The sequence below is a fragment of the Lissotriton helveticus genome, chromosome 6 (assembly GCF_964261635.1).
Source record: "Lissotriton helveticus chromosome 6, aLisHel1.1, whole genome shotgun sequence".
Classification (NCBI taxonomy): domain Eukaryota; kingdom Metazoa; phylum Chordata; class Amphibia; order Caudata; family Salamandridae; genus Lissotriton; species Lissotriton helveticus.
In genome coordinates, this window is record NC_136067.1 from 907749330 (window position 1) to 907774429 (window position 25100).

Here is a 25100-nt window from a genome sequence, read left to right on the forward strand (position 1 = left end):
TCCTGAGGGTCCCTGGGGGCCAACTAACCCACCAGGTATGTTCAATAAGTTCCACAGAGTTGCATTGCAGAGAGGTGTGAAATGGGGCATGGCCTCGGACCAGCTCTCTGCAACGCAGCTCGATGGTGCTTACTGGAGGTACATGGTGGGCTAGTTGGACCCAGAGACTCTCAGGATTAAAGGGGACTTAATTCCCCAACTTAAAACGCGCCACAGGGCGTGTTTGCACACGTCACCTCAGGCCCGTCCCCTCCCTTCACCACTGTGTAAACACGTCCGGTGGCCTTTTTAAGTTGGGAGATTAAGTTCCCTTGAATCCTGAGGGTCCCTGGAGTCCAACTAGCCCACTAGGTACCTCCAGTAAGTGCTACAGAGCGGCGTTGCAGAGAGGTGTAAAAAGGGGGCACGCCTAGCCCAGCTTTCTGCAACGCAACGCAGTGGCGCTTACTAGAAGCACCGAAGGGGAATTAATTCCTTAACTTACAACTCGCCAGGGGGCGTGTTTGCACAGTGGTGAAGGAAGGGGGTGGGGCCTGAGGTGACGTGTGCAAACACGCCCTGTGGTGCGTAACTAGGTCCTAACTATGACTACCTACTGGCGACCGCCAGTAGGTAATATATATATATATCAATAACATAAAATCTAATTAAAAAAAACATTCTATTATCAATTAAACATTCAATTATTTAAAAATCTTTAAACTTACATTTCACACTCCAGTAGGGAAAGTGTTGGATAGCGGCCGGGTAAAAATTACTATTCCCACTCCAGTGAGTGCAATAATAGGGAAAGTATTGGATAGCGGAGGGGTAAAACATTCTATTCCCACTCCAGTGAGTGCAACAGTAGGGAAAGTGTTGGATAGAGGATGGGTAAAATTACTATTCCCACTCCAATCAGTGCAACAGTAGGGAAAGTGTTGGATAGCGGAGGGGTAACCATATTCTCACTCCAGTCAGTTCCAAGTTAAAAACGAACAAAATGTTAACAACAACAAAAATATTTAAAAAAACAACATAAATATATGATATAAAAATATGTTCAAAATTAAAATACAAATATATTTAATAATACATTAAAAAAACATATAATGGTAAATACCTACAAATATCATATTAAATAAAATAAAAACAATTTTCAAACAAATAAATATTTTTCTTTAGAAATTATTTAGAAACAAAAAGAAATTATTACATATATTTACTTTTTTTCATTTCCTACCCTATAACACCACACAATTCACAACCATCATCTAAAAAAAAATGTACTTCCATAATTGACATAATTAATTACCATTTAAAGAAATATTATTAATTAAAAAACAAATTAAAGCTCATAAACATTAATCAACTTCCCAGACTTTACCCCTATAATCCTCCCAACCCACAGCTAAAATTAAACTGAAAAAAAATTAATTACACAACCAAAACTTCTTTTCAATTAAAAAACGAATAGTATTTAACAACTAGTTATAAAGTAAGTACAATTAATTTACCCCCACCCTTTACCCCTATAAAAGTCTAACCTACACACAGAAAAATATAAACAATTACCGAAATCGAAATCAATTAATTAATTAATATTAATGATCAACTAATTATTAATTCATTACTATAAATTACTTCCCACCCTTAATCTCTATAAACCGCACAACCCACACCTAAAATTTATTACACAGTTTCCATATTTAATTTTTAATTATTAATTAATAGTAAATAACAACTAATTATTAATTAAACATAAATTACTTTCCAACCTTTACCCCTAGAAACCCACAACTTGCATCTAAAATTAATTACACAATTTCCATAATTAATTTACAATCAATTAATTAACATAAATTAACAACTAATTATTGAAAAATTAAACATAAATTACTTCCCAACTTTTACCCCTATAAATCCCACAACTGACACCTAGAATTAATTACACAATTTCCATAATTAATTTTTAATCAATTAATATAAATTAACAACTAATTATTAATTAATCAAAAATAAATTGCTTCCCACCCTTTACCCCTAAAAACTCCAGAACCCACAGTTAAACAAAACTACACAATGCCCATAGTTAATTACCAATTAATCAATTAATATTAATTAACAACCAAATAATAATTACAAATAAATCACTTCCCACAATTAACACTATAAAATCTCAATTAAATAAATAATAATAAATAAAAAATAATCATTAATTTATTATAATTAAATTACTTCCCACCGTATTCCCCTATAAACCCACAACTTGCTATTGAACACATGTTTCTTTTTTTACATTAAAATAAAATTGATAACTACTAAAAATGTAACACATATATTAAAAAACATAAACAATACTTATAAAAAAAATCATATCCATTTAAAATATAAACTAAAATACATAACACTAATTAAAAAAATGGATATTTTAAACAGCTATAATTTTGCCAAAGATAATAATGACTTCTATATTTTTGAAAACTATATTTCTTACCTTAAATTCGATATTCTGGACCACGATATTCTTGGTGTCGATATTTTCGTGTCGCGATATTTCCAACTCGCTCTTTGTGTAAGTCGATATTTCCAACTCGATATTCTGTCTGAATACCATCTTAATAGTCTACTAGTGCCATGGAACAGTCAAGACCATCCAGAAGACTACCACTGCATTGACACATGGTGGGCACTTTTTTGTTGTGGTAGGGAGTTTTTAAAATTGGAATTGAAGGTCAAGCAGCAAGATCCCAGTGTCTGCAAACTCCACCGCCTTCAGCGTAGCCTCATCAGACTTGTGCTGGCACTGTCACTACCAGAAGATTGCGGGTGCTGACACTCCTCGTGTGCTTCGTCAGGTGGGCTTGAGTCTGAGCCTCTGCCTGGTGGGCTGTGAACTGCACACCGTCCAGGTCAAGCTCCCTTCCCCTGACAGTGACACTGTAGACAAAGCCTGCAGAAGAGACTGTAAGAACTTAACATGGTCAGCAGGTTCCGTGAACTTGGTCCCCGAACTAGAAAGTCGTGGTTGGAAGGGAATAACTAGTGTATGAGCTAGACAACTGGTTCCTTTCCCCGACCTAATATTACTGAAATCTCTCCTCACAGAACCACGGGCCTGGATCTTTTACCTTCAGAGACTGTCCCTGTAACCTCTGTGGGCGCTTTTCCAATTAGCATCAGGAAATGTACCCTACTCTATTATGTGTAGTACATCTAGTTGTGTGTTGTGCATCACAATAAAGCACTTCAACCTCTAATAACATCCCTAAGTAAGCCCTAGATTTTTTACCAATGCTTCACTAAGGGACCCATTACGATGGCGGGTGGACTTTGTCCGCACGCCACCGTCATGGAAAACGGGACCGACCGCCAGAGGTACAGCGGTCCCGCGGGGGCATTCACGGTCGCATCCCGCATCATTTGCATGTACAATGTTAATGTGGCATGTTGTGCATTGACATGCACAACGTGACAGCACCGTGCGGTGCCTGCCACCTTATGCATGCCAATGTAGGGGGGTACCCATACCCCAAATGCACCCCCACACCCTCAACACCCCAGGGGCCCGCAACGTGCCCCCAATGCAAAGGACTGCATGCCTTTCCATGACGGCATCACCGCCATGGAAAGGCCCTAATCTGCCCACATCATAATATGGTAGACGGAGCCTGCTAAACACATCCACCATATTATCGGCCAGGACCGCACATCAGGCAATCGTAACGATTGCCTGCCTGCCTGCGGTAAAGTGGTGGACGGTCTTTCCGTCTGCCCCTGTACCCCCCACCATTGTAATATGGCGGGGGGTAATTGAAGGGTGGGCGGAGAAAGATTTTGGGCGGATCGCCACCGCTAGTCGGGCGGTGGCGATCCGCCCAACATCATAATGCCCCCCTATGTGTCAAGTGCTAAATGGGTGTACTTCGTGCTCGGTTTTGGGTCCAATAGTACCATTAAATCCCAGATCAGCAGAGGTAACAGACAACTCATACTTCTGCTGAGATGCATATTCTCACGTTTGAAAAATCAGTGTACGTTTTTCAAGTTTACAGATATGTTTCTTCATCATGATACTCAATAGGTAAATAGGATGTAGATTTTCAAGTATCCAACAGGGTATGTTTGCCTTCATAAAACTTTTAACTTGATTTTTTTATAATTTTTACACTATGATATTTTAGTGAATATTATATATAAGACATAAGCTATAAGATAACTTGAGTTGTATTCCTGTCATGAGGAAATATGTTCGGGTGTGTCTTTCTACTGGTTTGCTGTATCGTTTCAGTCCATCAACGTCTGCATACTCAGCCCATCATTTTAGTTCTCTGTTGGTTTAAATATTGTGTTGCTTAGCTGCAACCAAACCTTTACTAGGAACAATATTCATTAGGACAACACTTTGCTCATGTAGTTTTTACAGTGCCTCTTTTAATGCTAAAGTGGATTTTTTGGTTACTTTATAAAAATCAATGCAATTTGTTTTGCAGATAAAGCATGCATCTGATTTTGGCATTTCCTTAACGGATGGATCAAACTTAATGATTACACTTGGAGTAAGCTGTCTGGTTGGCAGAATTATATTTGGAAAGATTTGTGATTCAAAAAGGATAAACCGCCTTTATGCCAATCAGGCATCTATGTTCATAGTAGGTAAGCCACGAAATCGTAAGGATATTAACTCAACTGATATGGGACTCATGAGTGACCGCCTGAAAGTGTTGCCATCAGTGCAAGAGTGAATGCACACTCTAGGGGTTTCTTTTTACTTTGTCTGCTTGTAACTTGTTCAGCTCTCTTGCATCAGTGAACCCAGTCCACTAAATGTATCGATCTACAGAAGGAGTAAAATGTAATGGTGCAACTACCTTGAAGATATAAGGGGAAATGTGAATATGTTTTGTCTTATTATTTAACAAACCTGTTCATTGGTTTGTTTTGTTTAATCCAAACGAATATAAAACCTAGAACAACAGTGTTGGTAACGTTGCCCTACCGGGCCCGACAATATGTACATTTTTCATAAGGGCTGTAGTGTTTACCATTTGTGTATATCTGTAAATTGTAGCAGGATCAGTGTTCAAGTGTTACTGTTCTTTTGATGACGGATCTTAACTGTAGGACATCTGGGGAACACGTCAACCCCATGTATTGTCTTTTTCACAACTCAAAGAAATCTATCTGATGGGTTCGTGCAAACAACTCCAGAGATCTTGACGAGAATGGATTTCTGTTTTTTTTTGTTTGCATCAACTTTCACTTTTCAAACGCGCTGTCTTGAAGAGTTGTGTTGTGTTTAATCTGTTTACCCACAGGCTTCCCGTTTGCTCACTCCATAGTCTGTCTCATATTCTTTGCCACCATTTGTCCATGGCATGCATGGTCATGCCTCTCTTGTGTTTAATTCTCCGCAGAGCATGGACCAAGTACTAGTAAACATTCACTGCTCCAGTTTGTAGGACCATTTAAGGACATACATTTTTCTTTGTTTTTCCGCACTCTACACAGTGCTTGTGCTTTTACCAGCTACGGTCCCGCCATAGCAATTAGGATGCCACAGCCGTGGTGGCAGTGGCATCCCGCATATATTACATTGTGGCTGGCGGTGCTGTAAGCAGCACCCGCCACAATGGAATTCATGCATGTTGTGCATTAGCATGCACAACGTGACAAGCACCGAGTGGTGCCTGACACCTTGTGCATGCCAATGCTGGGGGGTACCATGGGTACCCCCCAAATGCAGCCACGACCACCCCCACCTCCCTGGGGACCCTCAACAGGACCCAAAGAGAACTCTGCATGCCTTTCCATGGCGGAGCCTCCGCCACGGAAAGGCATTGAAAATGCCACATACTAATATGGATGGCGGTGCCTTCAAGGCACAGCCACCATACTATGGGCCTTTTCCGCCCAGTAGGCAATCGGGACGATTGCCTACCGGCGGAGAAGCAGCAGACGGTCCTTCCTGCCACCGCGGTACCCCCGCCATGCTAATGTGGCCCTCCAGCGGGGTGTTTTGGCGGGCAGATCGTCACCTCAGGTCAGGCGGTGGCAATCCGCCCGCCATGCTAATGACCCCCCAAAGTTGGGACAGAAAAGTTGCTTGCATGGTGATGGACGTGCGCCCTTGCCCTGACCAACTGTAATGATGTCAGGAATCCTAATGCTGATTTTTCTTGCCATAGGCAAACATGGATCATGAGTGTGCACCATGAGATAGGTCTGTCTCATGTCTTGTTAGACTGGGAGGGGCACCCAAAGTGCTACCCTCATAATGGCTACTGCCTTTACCTGGGATCAAGCAGCACAAGCGCAGTGGTGGCAGCATACTGTGTAATGATCGGTAGAATGAACATGTCCTTTTAACCTGTGCCACTGGAGTGAGGCCTACTGAATCACTCATTCAAAGTTTTGCTGCTTAACTCACCCTTGGCTTGCATCGGTTTGGTGTGTAGTGCTGCATAGTCCTTGTGTGGTATCCAAGTGCTGGGAGTACTGGTAATACTGTGCTGTGCAAGTATATTGCCCGCATATGCTAAGTGATTGTGTACCTGTGAGTGGTACAATACATAAAGGTTGTAAAGCTGTACAATGTGTTTATGCTGTATGCAAGTGCTAGGTGTATGTATGCTTGTGAAAGATACAATACATGGAAAACTCTGGGTTACAAATTGGGAGACCAATGGCTAAATAGAGAAACATGAGCAGAGAAGGTAGAGGAATATCCCCAGACAGATTTGTGTTTTGCTACGTTCCTGTAAGCTGCTTGGAACACACTGAAGAAAGGGAGAGGCAGGCTCTCCAGTACACTTTAAGTTGTGCAGTTTGATTTTGAGAGGTCACAAGAAAGGAACTGGGCACATCTTAAGAAGGAGATGAGGCTCATATGAAAATTATAAAAATTTGGGCTGAGGCCCTGGGGGTAACCTTTTGATACACATGTAACTGTGACTGACATCCAGGGATCATATTACTGGAGTGCCCCAGGGGTGCAATGGGTGTTTGCTCTTGCTACTGTACTTTGTAAATGCTTCATTTTCTTTGGTTTCTTTGCTTAATAGTCCACCATTTACCACTCCTGTAACCTCCCATAAGGACTACCCCTCTTACACGTGTTGTTACGCGGTATGTTTTGTTTACAGTTTGTCAGCACTCTTTTGTTAATGACTTCTTCATTGTAGCTGCTGTTCCAGGCACAACAGCTACGCACTGCCCCAGCTGCACTTCCCCAACATGTAGTTCTTGTAATTTTAGGTGTGTTTTGCTATGGTTTCGGTTACATTAGTGTGCAAGGTAAAAAACATTTTTTTTGCAGTGCGGCATCCCATGTTTGATCTTTAACATTGGTGGCCACGCGCCTTTTCTTTTGTTGTACGCAGCTCGCCCAACTCAACGTTTTATGGGGTTTTTTGGAGCGCAGCATGCCGCTCTGCGTCTTTACCAAATGTGATATGTGAGGATAAAACACCCAGGCAATTTCTCAAAACCTACTAGCACATCAAAGGTGGTGAACATCACACAAATAAAAATCAACTACTGTTTTTACACATAGAATACAATTTAATTCATCATAAAAATATATTTTTTGATAAAATCAATACATGATTATTGACAATTAGTAAAACATTTTGGCATTATATCATATGCATTCTTTCAGATACAAAACACTTTTTGGATATAAAAACTACTGGATGGTTTCCTGTCTACGCGTTTCGACACCTAGCCGTGTCTTCCTCAGGACTGTACCATCGTGATGCTGTAAGAAAGTATATTTAAAAATTCTTTATAATGAAGTATTTTAGTGCAAAAACAGTTTATACTCTAAACATGATAATGTGTGCTAGATGGTGATTCTAAACGTACAATGATAATACCGCCTTGAAATATATTATAGCTTCAACATATTTTCACCAGAAGAAATACAATCCAATTCTGTTTCAATGCATACATACATGGTGGACATATTCCTAACATGAGCATAGATATATGCTGGACATATTGCTAACATGAGCATGGGTATAAATATATAGTAATACCATTTAATACATATGTACATACTCCTAACATAAGCATGGATATGTATACATAATGATACCATTCAATATGATCCGCTTTTACAATTTAACAATTTTTCTGGATATACTGTTCACCTTGTAATAATACCATACATACATTCTTATAGGTTTCACGACGATCAGTATAAATATAAGAAAAAGAAACAATGGAAAAAGTAAGGAAAGAGATAAAGAGGATTTAATCTAGCCTGCCAGGAGAGAACATTTTCTGACTCTCTACTGTGACTTACCCTTACCTGTTTGTTATAAATCTTTTGAAGGGGGAGTATTCTAATTCATTGGGATGCCCCTTCTCTTTAGGTTCAGCGTGTAATCACTATTTAAATACTTCAAGATGAATGATCATCTGTAATGAGACAATGTAGCTAAATTTATTCTGTTATATTGGCATACTTATACTGCAACTAAACCGGTTTTACCCATTAAACCAAATGTGGACATGCATCTTTTATTTTGTTGCCACGCATCACCTTTACCATCTCACATCTCCTGACAAACCAGCCCCCGACCCGTAATAACGCTTGTGCATTAGACACCCGGCGGAGGCGCACTGTTGCCCGCTGCTGTTCTTTAACAAAATATAAAAAAGTGTGGCCCGGCTGGAAGCAGGGGAAACACAGTAAAGGGAGGGAAGATCAACTCCTATTGTAGCTCACTGTGCACAGTCAATGCTTGTGAAAGTATGCATTTACTTTTTAAGTAGCTTGCCCACACACTAGCGAACACACCGCATTTCATAAATCACCACGCCCTTCTTTTATTTAATCAGCACATTCATTTTATTTTATGCAGCAGCATCCCAAAATCACATTCCTGAGTGAGCATTTATCCATTCACATGCTCTCAGTTGGAGCCCTTTCCCCTTGCATTATTTATCAGGGTTTAAAGCAAAATTAAGCAGGAGTTCCACTTCCGGTCCTTTTCAGTTGTGGCCGCAGCTAATTTCCTGCCCTCAAGACTCAGCCTGCAGCCTCTAGGCAAATTGTGGTCATATCAATACAAAAGGCTTTGGTAAATCTACACCTGAAAACATAAGTAAAAAACCTTTGCATTAACAACACCAAGGGCCACAAGCATCAAATCTGCCCCTTTGCGACCACAATTTTTGTATTCATCCCAAGTGCAAAAATCACTAATTAGGAGTCGCAAATGCACAGTTTGATGCATGTGGCCCCAAATGCTCTAACTTTCACCAGCGCAAGAACTATTGCATTGCACATGCTTGTTTTTTCTAGCGGGGAGTGTTCAAATCACTGAGTTATCCCACTGCCTTCTAGTTTTCTTCTCTCAGAAATGACCAAGTCAGTCAGGGAGAGAGCTACACATTTATTTTCAGGCTCTTCCTTACAAGTTTCAGTAAGTGCAGTACTCAACAGGCGCAAATGCAGACACATCACAGGAAATCAGATTTTGAAAGAACTGCAAAACAGTCGGGTAACGGTTGGTGGAAGGCTTCCTTAGGTGAGAAAAATCAACCCCACAACCAAAGAGAAATATATCAGAATTATATACTTTTCATTCTCTTCCAGGGGGAACCTCATCAATAGTCATAAGCACTGAATATTCCCGCCCATGTGCGGGGACCCCGGAAATAATAAAAAATTATATATGAAAAACACATATATATACAGCTCTATATATATATATATATATATATATATATACCAACATATATCATTTTTCCTCATACCAATGCAGCCCACATCTAGGAGGCTAAACAATGTAATAAAACACATACACTGCTTTTGCAAACATACACAATATATATATAAAAACACAGGAGGGCAAGAAGCACTTGAACTTTTTAATGAGTAAACCTCATGAGTAAACTGCAAAAGAAAAGCAGGCATTGTTAGCCTACAGGCTGCATTGCAAACCATCATAAAAAATGAAAGCAATCTTCCATAAAACGGGCACCGTGTTATTAAGGCAGCCATGACCCCTAACTTCCCATCATGCCTCAGGGTTGACAGTTAGGTTAGTTGTTCTTTCCGGCTCCTTCTGTCAGGACCCTGGATTCACAGCTCTCTCTTTTTTGGCTTTTCTGTAAAAAATGCCTTGTTTTTGTGTGACTTTTTTACCTTCACTCGACGTCTTTTGATATCAGAGTAAGGTTTAAACCAATAATTTGTGTCAGAAAGAATTTTTTTCTGTCAGAAATGCCTTCTTTGACTCTTGTCCAGCCTGTGGCAAAAAGAAGGCCAAGTCAGACACACATGAAGTGTGCATTCTCTGCCTCCCTGAGTCTCACTCTCCTGCCTCCTGTCAACACTGCAGGAAACTATCTAGAAGAACCATCAAAGACAGGTAGAGAATCCATCTATATGGCCTCTCAGAAAGAGGTAGGTCGCCTGTTAGGAGAAAGAAGAGAATGCGTTCAACGTCGAGGAGCAAGGTCCTGATATGTTCCCCTTCGCCGTCGGGCTCGACGTCGAAGGTACCGGCGGCAGAGTCATCGTTGAGGACCTTGGTGCAAGAGCGTTATCCTTCAACTTCGAGGGCCAAGTCTCCTTTGATGTTTGAAAAGCGTCTGGCATCGAGACAAGATCCTCAGCCGTCGACATTTCAGTGACGATCGACATCGAGATAGCGATCATCGACATCAAGACGTAAGTCTCCATCTTCGACGTCGAAACCCAAGTCCCTGTTGCGTTTCAACGCAGATCGACATCGAAGTACAGGTCGTCGGATTTTCACTCTGCGACATCGAGACCGAAGCTTCCATTGACGTCAGCAAGACACTCGACATTGAGGCAGGTGTCTCCGTTGGTTTCACATCCGACATTGAGACAAAGTCCTCGGTCGAAGGAAAGCCGTTCGACGTCGAGGCAGAGCCCTCCATTGAAGAACAGAAGTTCGACGTCGAGACAGAAGTCTCCGTCGAAGAAAGATCGATGTCGAGACAGAAGTCTCCGTTGAAAAGGAAGCGTTCGACGTCGAGACAGGAGTCTTCGTCGGTGCGCCGCTCAATGTCGAGGCAGAGTCTTCCATCAAAGCAAAGGAGATCGACGTCGAGACACAGGTCTCCGTCGAAGCAGTCGGCGTCGAGGTGCAGGTTTCCGCTGGGAACGACATTGTCGACGTTGAGACAAGGATCTCCGTCAAGGACGACGTCGAGGCAGAGGTCTCCGTCGGTATCGGTCCCAGTAAGCGTCTCTCCATCTCCTTCATCGACGTCGAGAGCAGGCTCCCATCATTCCATCGCCAGGTAAGGTTCCCCAGAGGTGATTATTTCGTCCTCAAGTAGCCAGTACTCTCCCTCTGGACGTCAAGTGGTAGAGAAGACTCATCAGGGAGGACGGAAGTCTCCCTCCACACTGCCTTCTCCTGTTAGGGAGAAGACTCCATCCATTCACCTCTCTCCCAGATGGATGCGACCACTACACCACTGGGCTGAGCCTACGCAGGACTTTAGGCGGGGTCTGAGTCCTGATCACAGGTCCTCTCTGGCTCGCCTAGCGCAAGATGCAGATCTTTCTCCGCCAAGAAGTAGAGCTCGTACTCGCTCTCCTGCACCACCTTCCAGGAGGAGATCAAGATCACGCAGCAGAAGGAGGAGGCACAGATCTCCAACGCCTTCCACCTCCTCAACATACTCCTCGAAAAGGTACTACTTGCCCACCCTTACCGACAGTCCACCATCGAGAATCTCTCCTGTGGACGATGTGAACACATTCCAGGATGTGCTTTCCAGGGGGGCTAGCAAGCTGAACATTCCTATGCCAATTCAGCAGAGTACTTCGGTTATTTTTGAGACCTTGAACCAGAAGACGTCTTCTCGACCATTGCTTTTATTGGTACCGGGGCTACTTAAACTCGTCATGGACTTCTTCCTTACGCCGGCCACTCTCAAGACTGCGCCGGCGAGAATTCTAAAGAAGTACCGTCCACCGAAGGGGGATCCCTTCTTCCTAAAGTCTGATCCACCACCGGACTCTGTGATTGTGGCTGCAGCTAGAAAGACCCACTCAGTGACCTCCTCGTCTACAGTACCACCTGACAAGGAGAGCAAGACACAAGATTCATGGGGTAGAAAAGTATGCAGCACTTCTTTAAAGTCTCCAGTGCATCAGCTCTATAGGGACGCTACGATAGAGCCTTGTGGGACTCTCTCCAACATTTTACAGAAAAGCTGCCCAAGGAAGACCGTAAGGACTTCGAGGAGGTTTTACAGGAGGGGAGCTTGGTGGTGAACCAAGTGATTAGTGCTGTGGCTGATGGAGCCACTCCGACGCCCACAAAATTTGTGCCAGAAGATCTTCCTGACTTCGCCTTACAGCAATGAAGCCAGAACACAGGCCTGGATTCTCAACCTTCCATTTTCTGGTTCATCGTTGTTCGGCTCGCACACCGATGAAGAGATGGCACGGATGAAAACCGAGCTAGATACCCTGAAAGCAGTGGGACTCGAAAAGAAAAAAGAGTTTTGTCGCCGTTACCGCAATACTGATCGCCGTTCCTTCCAACAGAGGGTTCAAATCCCTCATTGGCAAAAGAACCAAAACCAACAAGGCCAGCAGAAGTCACAGTATCAAGGATGTCGATCCAACAGGGGAAGAGGAGCCAACCGTCAGTCCTCTACCTCTACTAAAGCTCCAGACAAACAATGAGTGCCCGCTTCCTCCATCACCAGTCACCACTCCAGTAGGAGGGAGTATTGCGAATCATCTGCGGGCTATCACGAAGGACCAGTGGGTGTTAGCTACGCTTCAGAATAGGTACTATCTACGTTTTCGACGTTGTCCTCCCTTGATTACCTCCGTTACCCTCATCAGGCTACCAGGTCAACATGCTGCAGAGGGAAGTGGGCATCCTTCTCCAAAAATCAGCCACAGAGAAGGTTCCACGATCCCAAAGAGGTCGAGGGGTTTACTCCAGATATTTCCTGGTAAAAAAAAAAAGGTCAGAAATCGGAGTACAGGCCCATTATTGATCTGCGAGCACTCAAAAAGCCCATCAAACGAGAAAAATGTTGCATGTTGGCTCTCCACCAAATATATCCTCACCTCTGCAAAGGGGATTGGATGCGTTCGCTAAATCTGCAAGATGCCTATTTTCATGTACCGATAAGTCAGCATCACCGGCAATACCTGCGGTTTGTAGTCGTATCATCCCACTATCAATTCAAAGTACTGCCCTTCGGGCTGAAATCGGCTCCCCGAGTGTTCACAAAGTGCATGGCGGTGGTGGCAGCTGCTCTGCGACGCAGAGGCATCTTCGTCTACCCTTACCTGGACGATTGGTTGCTGAAAGGCACCTCTCCCCAGAACGTGAGGAATCATTTCCAGCAATGCCTAGGACTTTGTCAAAAACTGGACCTCCATGTGAACTTCGAGAAGTCGACACAGCAGCCCACACAAAGAATACACTACCTGGGGGCATTGATAGACTCCGAGCGAGGAAAAGTGTTTCCTTCGGAGGAGAGACAATTATCCATCATCCAGAAAGGCAGACAGATTTTAAAGAGAAGCCTTTCTTTGGTGCGTCAGATCTCCTCCCTGATAGGATTGATGGCATCCTGCATTTTTCTGGTTCCCAATGCCAGATTAAGGATGCGTCCTCTACAGAAGGATCTGGAGGACAAATGGGATCAACGGTCTCGCTGGAAAGACAGAATCTGTCTATCACACGCAGCCAGAGCATCCATTCCATGGTGGATGAAGAAAGGCTACCTGAAAGTAGGAGTTCCGTTGAATCAAACTCCTCCCTCTCAGACTCTGATCACAGACACATCCCTGCAAGGATAGGGAGCCCACATGGGGTCTCTCCAGACGCAAGGCCTATGGTCCTCAATAGAGCAGTTGTACCATATGAACATGCTTGAACTAAGGACTGTTCATCTGGCTCTCCAGTCTTTCCTCCCTTCGATTCAGGTGAGTTCCATCCTAGTACAGACGGCCAAACCACCACAATGTACTACCTGAACAAGCAGGGGGGAACTCGCTCGAGGACTCTCTCTTTGGAGGCGTAGTCCCTTTGGCACTGGCTACTGGCGAGGAATCTATCCATCACAGCAGTTCACCTGCCGGGGGAGCAAAATTCTCAAGCGGATGCACTCAGTCGCCACTTCAAGGAACAGCAGGACTGGGTTCACAACAACAAAGTGGTCGAGAACATCTTCCAGGCTTGGGGCCGTCCAAGCATAGATCTCTTCGCGGATGACGAAAACACAAAATGCCGAGACTTTGCCTAAAGGTACTACCGACCAGGATCGAATGGGAATGCCCTTTTGATCAACTGGTCAGGGGCATTTGTGTACGCGTTTCCACCCCACCTCTCATACCGAAGGTGGTGACCAAGCTATCACACTCGGACACCACGATGATACTGATTGCTTCGGACTTGCCGACGCAGTGGTGGTACCCGGACCTTCTGCCCATGTCAGTATGTCCACAGAAGAGGCTGCTGTGCAGACCGGACCTACTGTCCAAGATGAGCGGGAGGATTCATCACCCCAACCTTCCATCATTGAACTTGGCAGCATGGCTCCTGAGGTCCTCCAGTATGGGCATTTAGGTCTACCTCAAGACTGCATGACCATATTGAAAGAGGCAAGGAGACCTTATGCTTGTAAATGGAAGTGTTTTTACATATGGTGTGTACAAAATAATTGTAGTCCCACCAAGGGGCAGGAGGAGGTAGTCTTTCCCTATATGCTTCCGCTGGCCAGAACAGGTTTAAAATTTTCATCCATTAAGGTGCACCTGGCGGCCATTATGGCGAACAGGCGTTCTCCTTCTCAGCCCTCGTTCTTTCAGTTACAGGTGGTGAAGGATTTCCTGCAGGTTCTTTAGATCTTCCCTCCGGTCCGACGTCCTTCACCTCCTTGGGAGCTGAACTTGATACTGTCCAAATTGATGGGTCCACCCTTTGAGCCTATCCACAAAGCAACCTTACAACACCTTACGTGGAAGGTAGCTTTTTTGGTGGCTATCACCTCAGCTCGTAGGGTGAGTGAGATACAGGTCCTCTGTTCAAAAGAGGCCTACGTGGTCTTTCCATCTCAATAGGGTAGTTCTCAAAACACATCCTTCCTTCCTTCAGAAGGTGTTGTCTGATTTTCATGTAAATAAAACCATTTCTCTTTCGACCTTTTTTCCCAACCCCTCCACTCCAGCTGAGAGGGCTTTTCATTCATTAGACCTTAAAAGGGTACTGAAGTTCTATCTGAACAGGTCGAAGCCATTGAGAAAGTCTAATCACCTATTTATTAATTATGATTCGATCAGGACAGGTTTTCCTGCATCAAAGCGGTCCATCTCCAGATGGATAGTCTCATGCATCATATTACCTTACCAGTTAACACAGAAGTCTCTTTTGTCCGCTCCCAAAGCTCATTCCACAAGACGAAAAGCAGCTATGACTGCTTTTTTCAATAATGTACTGCTCTCTGAGATCTGTAAAGCAGCCACTTGGAGATCAGTGCATACATTTACAAGACACTACTGTCTTGGCTCAGATACTCGAGTGGACACTCAAGTAGGTGAATCTGTTCAACAGCGGATTTTTCGGTTGTTGTTTATTGGGTCACTTTGTTTCTCATTTGCCTGCAGGTGGTTGATGGGCTTGCTAATCCAATCAGTGCTTATGACTATTGATGAGGATCCCCAGGAAGAGAAGGATAAGTTACTTACCTGTAATCCTAGTTCTCTTCCAGGGGTATCCTCATCAAAGCCATAACCCACCCGCCTCCCCAGGCAAATGAGATTATTCCATTGTTAAATATTTTCTTGGTGCCCTGATCCTGAGGGTTACACAAAGAACAACGGTCATGGCTGCCTGAAAGGCACGGTGCCAGTTTTATGGAAGATTTCTTTCATTTACTATCTTGGTTTGCAATGCAGCCTGTAGGCTAACAATGCCTGCTTTTCTTTTGCAGTTTGCTCATGAGGTTTACTCATTAAAAACAGAGTTCAAGTGCTTCTTGCCCTCATGTGTTTTTATATAAATATTAAGTATGTTTGCAAAAACAGTTTATGTGTTTTATTACATTGTTTAGCCTCCTAGATGTGAGCTGGATTGGTATGAGAAAAAATTATATATGTTGATATATATATATATATATATATTCACTGAAAAAACCATAGGTTATAGACCATATATAGTTAGGAATTAGCATTTACAAAACCTTGAAAATTCACTGAAAAAACCATATGTTATAGACCATATATCGTTAGGAATTAGCATTTAAAAAACCTTATTTTACTCACACAAAACCATTGAAATTCCATATATAGTTAGTTGCACTAACTATATATCGCTCAACCAGCCACGCCCTCGCCGCCGTCCCCCGCATCCGAAGAGCGACAACAGGAGGAAGGTCCTTCTCCCACCTGGCCGCCAAGACCTGGAACTCACTCCCGACCGACCTGCGCCTGACCCAAGACCACCTCTCCTTCAGGAAGAAGCTCAAGACCTGGCTGTTCGAGCAGTAACGGCACCCCCCCCCACCCCAGCGCCTTGAGACCCTACGGGTGAGTAGTGCGCTCTATAAATGACCTGATTGATTGATTGATTGATTGACCCGCAATCCACTGCTGATGATGTCACATATTACATCATTCATGACATGGTCAGTGACATCACTGATGACATCACTGATGACATCTCAAATGACATCACTGATGACATCACTGATGACATCTCATTTGACATCAATGACCACATCACTGATGATATCATTCATGTGACAATACAATGCATCTCCTCACATTTTAATATAACCTCTGTTTCACCCAGTGTTAAATACAGAATATAATTTTTGAAACCATTGACACACCAATACTAGTTACTACATACGCACTCACTGATTCCTACGTCTACACACACCTTCACTCATTCACCCATACAATCATTCATACATACAATCACTCATCTTTACAACACTATCATATGCACTCATACACCTATACAGACACTCACAGTCTGCCACTCATCCATGGAGTTACTCACACACCTAGTCAGTCCTGTAAAGAATCAATGACACTTCCATTTTCTTGTCTATACAGTTAAACATAGAGCACCTTACATTTTCAAACATATACTAACACATACTTACCTTGTTATACAATCATTGATACAAGTACACATTGATCTGCACAGAGTCACACACCTCCCAGCCAGCCACACACACACTCAGTCTCCCATACAAATACTTGGACAATCAATCAGTAACCCATATAGTTAATCATATAGCTACTGATCAACACATGCAGCAGTTTACAGAACAACAGACATAATGATGCACAAATTAAGACACTTTAGTCACTAACCCATGCACTCAGTGAGACACATTTAATCACTCACTCATACATTCAGTCATGCACCTACTAAATCCTTTGTCCAGACACTTATACTTCCACTCATTCTTCAATATGTAAGACACATTTTAACTTTACAGAAACATACAGTCACTGGATGTTGTCATCAGTGATGTCATCAGTGATGTCATTTGAGATGTCATCAGTGATGTCATCAGTGATGTCACTGACCATGTCATGAATGATGTAATATGTGACATCATCAGCAGTGGATTGCGGGTGCGCGATATATAGTTAGTGCAACTAACTATATATGGAATTTCAATGGTTTTGTGTGAGTAAAATAAGGTTTTTTAAATGCTAATTCCTAACGATATATGGTCTATAACCTATGGTTTTTTCAGTGAATTTTCAAGGTTTTGTAAATGCTAATTCCTAACTATATATGGTCTATAACCTATGGTTTTTTCAGTGAATTTTCAAGGTTTTGTAAATGCTAATTCCTAACTATATATGGTCTATAACCTATGGTTTTTTCAGTGAATTTCAATGGTTTTTTAATAGCAAATATCATAAGCTGTCGAATGTCAAGTACGTGGTAAGTAAAAACATTTTCGTGTTTATGCACACTGATCTGCTTTGAATGCTGCCCCCCACCCCTCATTTCTATTAGGAGTACTCTCTCTTTGCAGATAGTGAAGGGTAGTTAACGCAGGCCTTTGCCCCCGTTGTAATCCGTCGTGCCTGCTTCTCTCTCCATTTGATTGATTGTTCTCTTTGGTTCATTCTCTATTTACAAACAAGCACAGAGTCGCAATACTCTGTTTAGTCTTTGCAGATAGCGAAAAATCGTGTAAAAAAACAAAAGGAATCGAGCAAAATCAGTAGGCCACTAATGGGATCTCTTTTTGACCTCGCTAAAATAGAAACATTAGGAACAACCTGTTGAAAATAGCAATGTGTATGTACATAAGCGGCGTTCATTTGTGTTCACAGTACCCCTTGTTGATTGTTTGAATCGAGCATTGAATTGTTCGAAGTTGGTTCTCTTAAGGATCTTCTCTGCCTGCAAACGAGGAAGAATAGGAATATTCTCTCTCCCTTTGCAGATAGTGAAGGGTAGGTAACGCAAGCCTTTAACACGTCGTACCTATTTCATTCCTCATTGATTGATTGATTGTCCGAACATTGACTGTTTGGGAATTAGTTCTTTTTGGAGGTATTCCCTGTTTGCAAATAAACGTAGGAAAATCTTTGCAAGTAGTGAAAGGGTACGTAATGCGGACCTTTCTCCCCCGTTGTAATCTGTCATGCCTATCTACTCCCCACTGATTGATGCACCTGTTTCACCCGGACCATTTACTAGAGATAGGTCATCTGGCCCGACAAGAGAGCACCCCTAGTGAAAAGGACATATGCAATAATAACGAAGTGATCACTGTATCCTGTTAACAGAAACTTTAGCATGAAACAACCTGGAAAGAAAAGAATAGGAAAACGAAAATCAGTAGGCCACTGATGAACTTTTTATTAAATAACAAACAAAGAAACGATAACAATACGTAATGATAAAACCTATTATTGTCCTAGAAACAAGAAACGTTAGAAGTAAGCCCGTAATAAGAAACCTGAAAACATCGCCCCTCACTGCCCCAAAACGTGTCTGTCCCACCGCCTGCCACGGCCAAATAACGGCAAACTGGGAAAGATAGAAGTCAGCAGACATCCGCCCCATTCTAGAAACTTCCAAAGGGCAACAGGTTTTCGGCTACGCCCAGCCGGAAGCAACACATATAAGGCGGGTCCTGCTGCCACGCCTCGGCCAGGAGATCATCACGTAGGGTGTAGCCGGAGGAGAGGCCGAGGCCAGCGGGACCCGGCCAGGGGGATTGACAACACTGGAGAGTTTCAGGGGGGGAATGTCCGTGTCCTCGACCCTCCCCTCTCTCTCCCAGTCCGGCCGCGGTGGCCCTTGAGAGTTGCAGGTTGTCCCTCCACACTCTCTCCCGGTCCAGCCACCAACGGCCGGGGGCTGGGGCCGACGGGATCCGGCTGCAGCCGATGAGCCAAGGAACCCGTTCATGGGGCCAGAGCAAAGGGCGTCCGGCCGCCATCCACCGGAGGTCCGGCCCAAAGACGGACGGGACATTTCTTCTTTCTTGAATAATTGCTGCAACAACCCTGGGGGGGGGGATGTCTTGCACATGCCTCCGACCCCCCCCCCCTCTCGTCCTCATCGCCTGGTCCGGCCATAACAAATCTCAAGCGAGACGCCGTGGGGTGCACTGGGAGGGAGAGACGGTGCGAACAGGCCTCTCCCGCCTCCCCAGGTGGAGGCTTCCCAGCTGCACCCTCAGCGCTCCAGGCGCCCGGAAAAGGGTTCTTCCACTGTGGCGATGCTGCAACGTCTCGCCCGGCAGGGTGGAGCCCGTCCGCTCATTTGACCCCGCGATCGCCAGTAGCTACCGAACTCTCAAAATGGCGGTCGACCTGGCAAGAGCGGGCCCAGCATAAAGAAATGGCCCGGTCACTGGTTGACTCCACCACCGTAGTCCTCCACGACCTTGAAGATTCTAGAGGAGCCGCGGGAGTCCCCGACCCCCGCAGACACCCCCGATGGGGAATGACTGCCATGATCGCCCGTGGAGTGACGAAACTGTAGCCGCGGGACGTCGGCGCTCCCATGCTGGCGCCAGCCTCAGTTTGAATGACTAGAATCCTGCAGACCTCAGTTCCGGTGAAAGCACAGTGTGACCCGGTAGGAAAAATTGTTGCACCCCCTCCCCTTTTTGACTGATGGTTCAAACCACCGATCCTTTCCTTTGCCCTTTTAACGGAACTTTGGACTGCCTCACCCCCCCCCCCCGCGGCGCCCCACGCCGTTATTTGCTGGGCGGCAACTTACTAGACATCACCTTCGTGACATCCAGATTTCAGCGCGTTCTGCTGCCTTGGAACTATTCGCCCAACAGACCGCTACTGACAACCCACCCCCCGGGACGCCCCACGCCGGATACCCAAATCAGTGCGGCACCCAGGCAACATCTTCTGAATTTTCATAATTTGAAAGAACTAGTAACATGTCCTCATCAGGAATTTCCTCTTCAATCATCTCATCAGGAATTTCCTCATGAAAAGTCTGCAATGATGATTCTTGTAACTCTATGGTCTCCAAACATTCGATAAATTCGCCATCAAGACATTGATCAAAAAAATCATTCAAGTCATCTCCTCCTTGTGAGAATATTTCATTATTGGTGCTGTCAATTTCAATAAATGTAGTGGATAATTCAAAAGAAATTGCCACGGTCTCTTCGTTGTTTAAATGTTTTTACTGTTTTTGTTTTGTTGTATATATTTATAAGTTATTAAAGTTTTATATTCCTACTACTTTGTTGGAGTGCTATATATTTTTAATGTGACACATAATTGTAAAAACTTTGATGTACAAAGAGTCATCCCTGGAATCTTCCGCTTCAGGCTCGGTCCCCTCCCCAATCACAATACAGGATGGTTTTCAGATAGTATGAACACGTGTGGTGTGACGGATCTCATCGGGTGTGGGCCTTGATCTACTATAACTCCTTTGAAGAGGGGTGATTCTTTACAGCTGGGGCCATAAACTACATCTGCAGGGCTAGCTGATAGCCTAGGACCGGCCTGGACAATCGGACACAGAAGAAGAGGAGTGTCAGAGGGTGCGGTAGTGAATAGGGCGAAAGGGAGGTGTCGGGCGGGCACAGAGTGTGATTCTCAGGGAAGAGCAGCGCAGATGGGGGGAGGTTTATTGCCCATGCATAAGACAGAGAGCGGGGGTGAGCAGTGCCTGGGGAAGATGCTTGCGAGGGTGGGGAGCCATGCTACGAATCGACAGCGTGCAGAGAGTGGGTCTGGTCAAGGCATCTAAAATGGCTGCCGTGCACAACAAAAGTGTGGCATTTCAAAAAAGGCAAGATGGCGCAGACAATGTTTTTCAACACTTCCTCATTTCCTTCGAATCGAACGTTAACAGACGTTGGTGCATATTGCCAAAGTTAAGCGATATTTATCGCTAACGATGCTTAGCAACGAATTTTTTACCGCTAAGCATCGTCAGAAATTATCGAAGATAAACCTTGCTATTATCAAGGTTTATCGCAAATGCGATAAAAAACGGCCGCAATGCATGAATATCGCTAAAAAGTCAGCGATATTCATGCATTACCGAGCTAATGCTCTTAGCCATGTTATCCACCTCCCATTGGATAACATGGCTAAGAACTGCTCAGGGCAGGTGTTAGTTTTTGGAGATATTCGCGCTTAGCGCGAATATCTCCAAAAGTTGGTAATAGGAGATAGATATCTTGCATGTTGTAATGCAAGTTATTGTGGTATATGGAACTCATACCATAATCTCTCAGGAAAGCAGAAACTGATCCTTTTGGGACCGCCTGAGAAGGCCTAGGGGGTGAGGGGTACTCTACTTTGCCCCCTTTTCACGTTCCGAACTATTTTATTTTACTCTCTTCTGTAATTACACAAAATGGCAGCGATAAGATGCATCAGAGACAGACAGTGAGAGAAAGGAGGCCGGAGATGAAGAAGAGATGTCAAATACACATTGGAGATAATATAGTGGGAGAAGGGAAGTAAATATGAGTAAACTTACCATGTAACATAACAATGTTCCACTCTATACTATAAGTCTCATTTTATACTACAATCACTTCGCTACAACCTCATAAATTAAAAATAAAAATGAATAATGTCTCAAACAATTTTTGTATTTCTAAATATAAATTTATTCTTCTGAATTTTCAAAATTTGAAAGAACTAGTAACATGTCCTCATCAGGAATTTCCTCTTCAATCATCTCATCTGGAATCTCCTCATGAAAAGTCTGCAATGATGATTCTTGTAACTCTATGGTCTCCAAACATTCGATAAATTCGCCATCAAGAGATTGATCAAAAAAATCATTCAAGTCATCTCCTCCTTGTGAGAATATTTCATTATTGGTGCTGTCAATTTCAATAAATGTAGTGGATAATTCAAAAGAAATTGCCACGGTCTCTTCATTGTGAGCCATTTTATTTTGAAATTGCTTGCTGTAAATTGCAGAAAAAAATAATCACTTTCATTTATCGTTTTTAGTAATACATAATATAAAACTAACTTTATCAAGTATTTAGTATAACAGAAGGACTGTAAATAAATAACAGAAAACATTTTTCAAATTATCTTAAAGTGTACAACATAGTTCCCCTTACAAATTAACAACTCACCTTTTTAAAAGTAGGAGAAGTGTTAGTACTGTGTAAACCAAACACCAGAAATTGAGCACCAAAAATTCCTCACAAATGTACCTCAGACAGTAGTATCACAAAATGGCTGTGGTTTCTTCTCATTTTAGATATATACATAACCAATTAACTTTCATCACACACAAATACAAAACCAAAGTAACATTTTAATTGGTTCTAAATTTCAACACTTTCAAATGTGTTTTCCCCATGCAATTTTCCATAGGACATTTAGATACGTCTACAGCCTGAATGGCTGAACGGAATTACACCAAACTTGGCAAAATGGTACATCAAACCTAAGAGGTCAGGGAGGATCTACTATGCCCCCTTATGGTCATTTGCCCCTTCGCTTTGGCCTCCTCTTGTCTCTCGATCCTACCGAGAGACAAGATGGCGGCCGCTACGGACTGTTTGGAATGTTTACAGACGCCGGAGAACCAATCACCTTCGCAAAGCTCCGTAACGCGAAAAGTACGCGAAGCGGAGCGCTGTTACAGATATATATCTTTTTTTGAACGTAATTTCTCAAAATCCACTGGAGCACATATATTGAAACCTAGCAAAGGCACATCGGGCTACCAGTCCCTAATATTTTGCCAAGTTTCGTGCAAATCCATTCAGCCGTTCGATTATTATTATTTTTATTTTTTTTTGCCCCGCGGGGCCCTTTTAAAACCTCCACATCAAACCTAGGGGGTCAGCGAGGATCTACTATGCCCCCTTATGGTCATTTGCCCCTTCGCTTTGGCCTCCTCTTGTCTCTCGATCCTACCGAGAGACAAGATGGCGGCCGCTACGGACTGTTTGGAATGTTTACAGACGCCGGAGAACCAATCAGCTTCGCTTCACAAAGCTCCGTACCGCGAAAAGTACGCGAACTGGAACGCTGCCCGGTCCGCTGTTACAGATATATATCTTTTTTTGAACGTTAATTTCTCAAAATCCACTGGAGCACATATATTGAGACCTAGCAAAGGCACATCGGGCTACCAGTCCCTACAATTTTGCCAAGTTTCGTGCAAATCCATTCAGCCGTTCGGGCTAAAAGTGAGGCCAACCGCCCTATGGAAAACTCAATGTTAAAAACACGTTTTGGGACCCCCCTTTTTTCTCGGCCCCCCCTTGACGAAACCCAGGGGCTGCTCAGAAACAAAATGTTCCATTTTCCTGAAAATTTCAGCCAATTCCGTCCACAAACGCCAAAGTTATTAGACATAGAATTTTCAAAAATCCCATAGAGAAAAAATCCTAACTATATATACCTACTGGCGACCGCCAGTAGGTAATATATATATATATATATATATATATATATATATATATATATATATTCACTGAAAAAACCATAGGTTTCAGGCCTTATATAGTTAGGAATTAGCATTTAAAAAACCTTTAAAATTCACTCACAAAACTATAAGTTTTAGGGGTGTTATAGTTAGCTGGACATTTCACTCATACAAAACCATTGAAATTGCTCCTATATAGTTAGTTGTACTAACTATATTTCGCGCACCCGCAATCCACTGCTGATGATGTCACATATTACATCATTCATGACATGGTCAGTGACATCACTGATGACATCTCAAATGACATCACTATATAAGGCCTGAAACCTATGGTTTTTTGAGTGAATTTCAAAGGTTTTTTAAATGCTAATTCCTAACTATATAAGGCCTGAAACCTATGGTTTTTTCAGTGAATTTCAAAGGTTTTTTAAATGCTAATTCCTAACTATATAAGGCCTGAAACCTATGTTTTTTTCAGTTAATTTCAAAGGTTTTTTTAATGCTAATTCCTAACTATATAAGACCTGACAGCCCACCAGGAATCTCCAGTATGCGCCAGGGGACTGCATTGCAGAGAGGTGTAATGAAGCCATGCCCCTTTTTACACCTCTCTGCAACGCAGCCCCCGTGCATGTTTGAAGAGGGGGAACTAATTCCCCTTGCATACTGGGGGCCCCTGGGGGCCAACTAGCCCACCTTGAACCTTCAGTATGCGCCAGGGGGCTGCATTGCAGAGGTGTAATGAGGCTATGCCCCTTGTTACACCTCTCTGCAACGCAGCCCCCTGGCGCGTTTGCAGAGGGGGAACTAATTCCCCTTGCATACTGGGGGTCCCTGGGGGCCAACTAGCCCACCAGGAGCCTCCAGTATGCGCCAGGGGGCTGCATTGCACAGAGGTGTAATGAGGCTATGCCTCTTTTTACACCTCTCTGCAACGCAGGCCACTGGCGCGTTTGCAGAGGGGGGACTAATTCCCCTTGCATACTGGGGGTCCCTGGGTCATATCTGCCCAAACGCCGAAATTCCGAACGATTGAAAATGACTTTTCTTGAGAAAAATTTGGATTTGGATTATCATGTCCTATACTTTGGAATTTTTAAAAGACTGACTTTGAGGATGCTATAAATTACTCAAGTCTGCCCGAATTGTGTGGGTACAATTGATACCTAGTCACTTTGAATAAGAATGTACTTACGTCTCGTCTTAACA

At 43.4% G+C, this 25100-nt stretch overlaps 1 protein-coding gene across 8 annotated transcripts in view; it reads left to right on the forward strand.

Annotated features, from left to right (window-relative positions):
- LOC144761592 (monocarboxylate transporter 10-like) overlaps nt 1–25100 on the forward strand; it is a 1000737-nt gene that overhangs the window by 441112 nt on the left and 534525 nt on the right. For all 8 annotated transcript variants that reach the window (XM_078646885.1, XM_078646883.1, XM_078646884.1 and 5 more), the window contains one exon: nt 4473–4635. In XM_078646885.1, coding sequence (XP_078503011.1) covers nt 4473–4635 — 163 coding nt within the window. The remainder of the gene's footprint in view (nt 1–4472; nt 4636–25100) is intronic.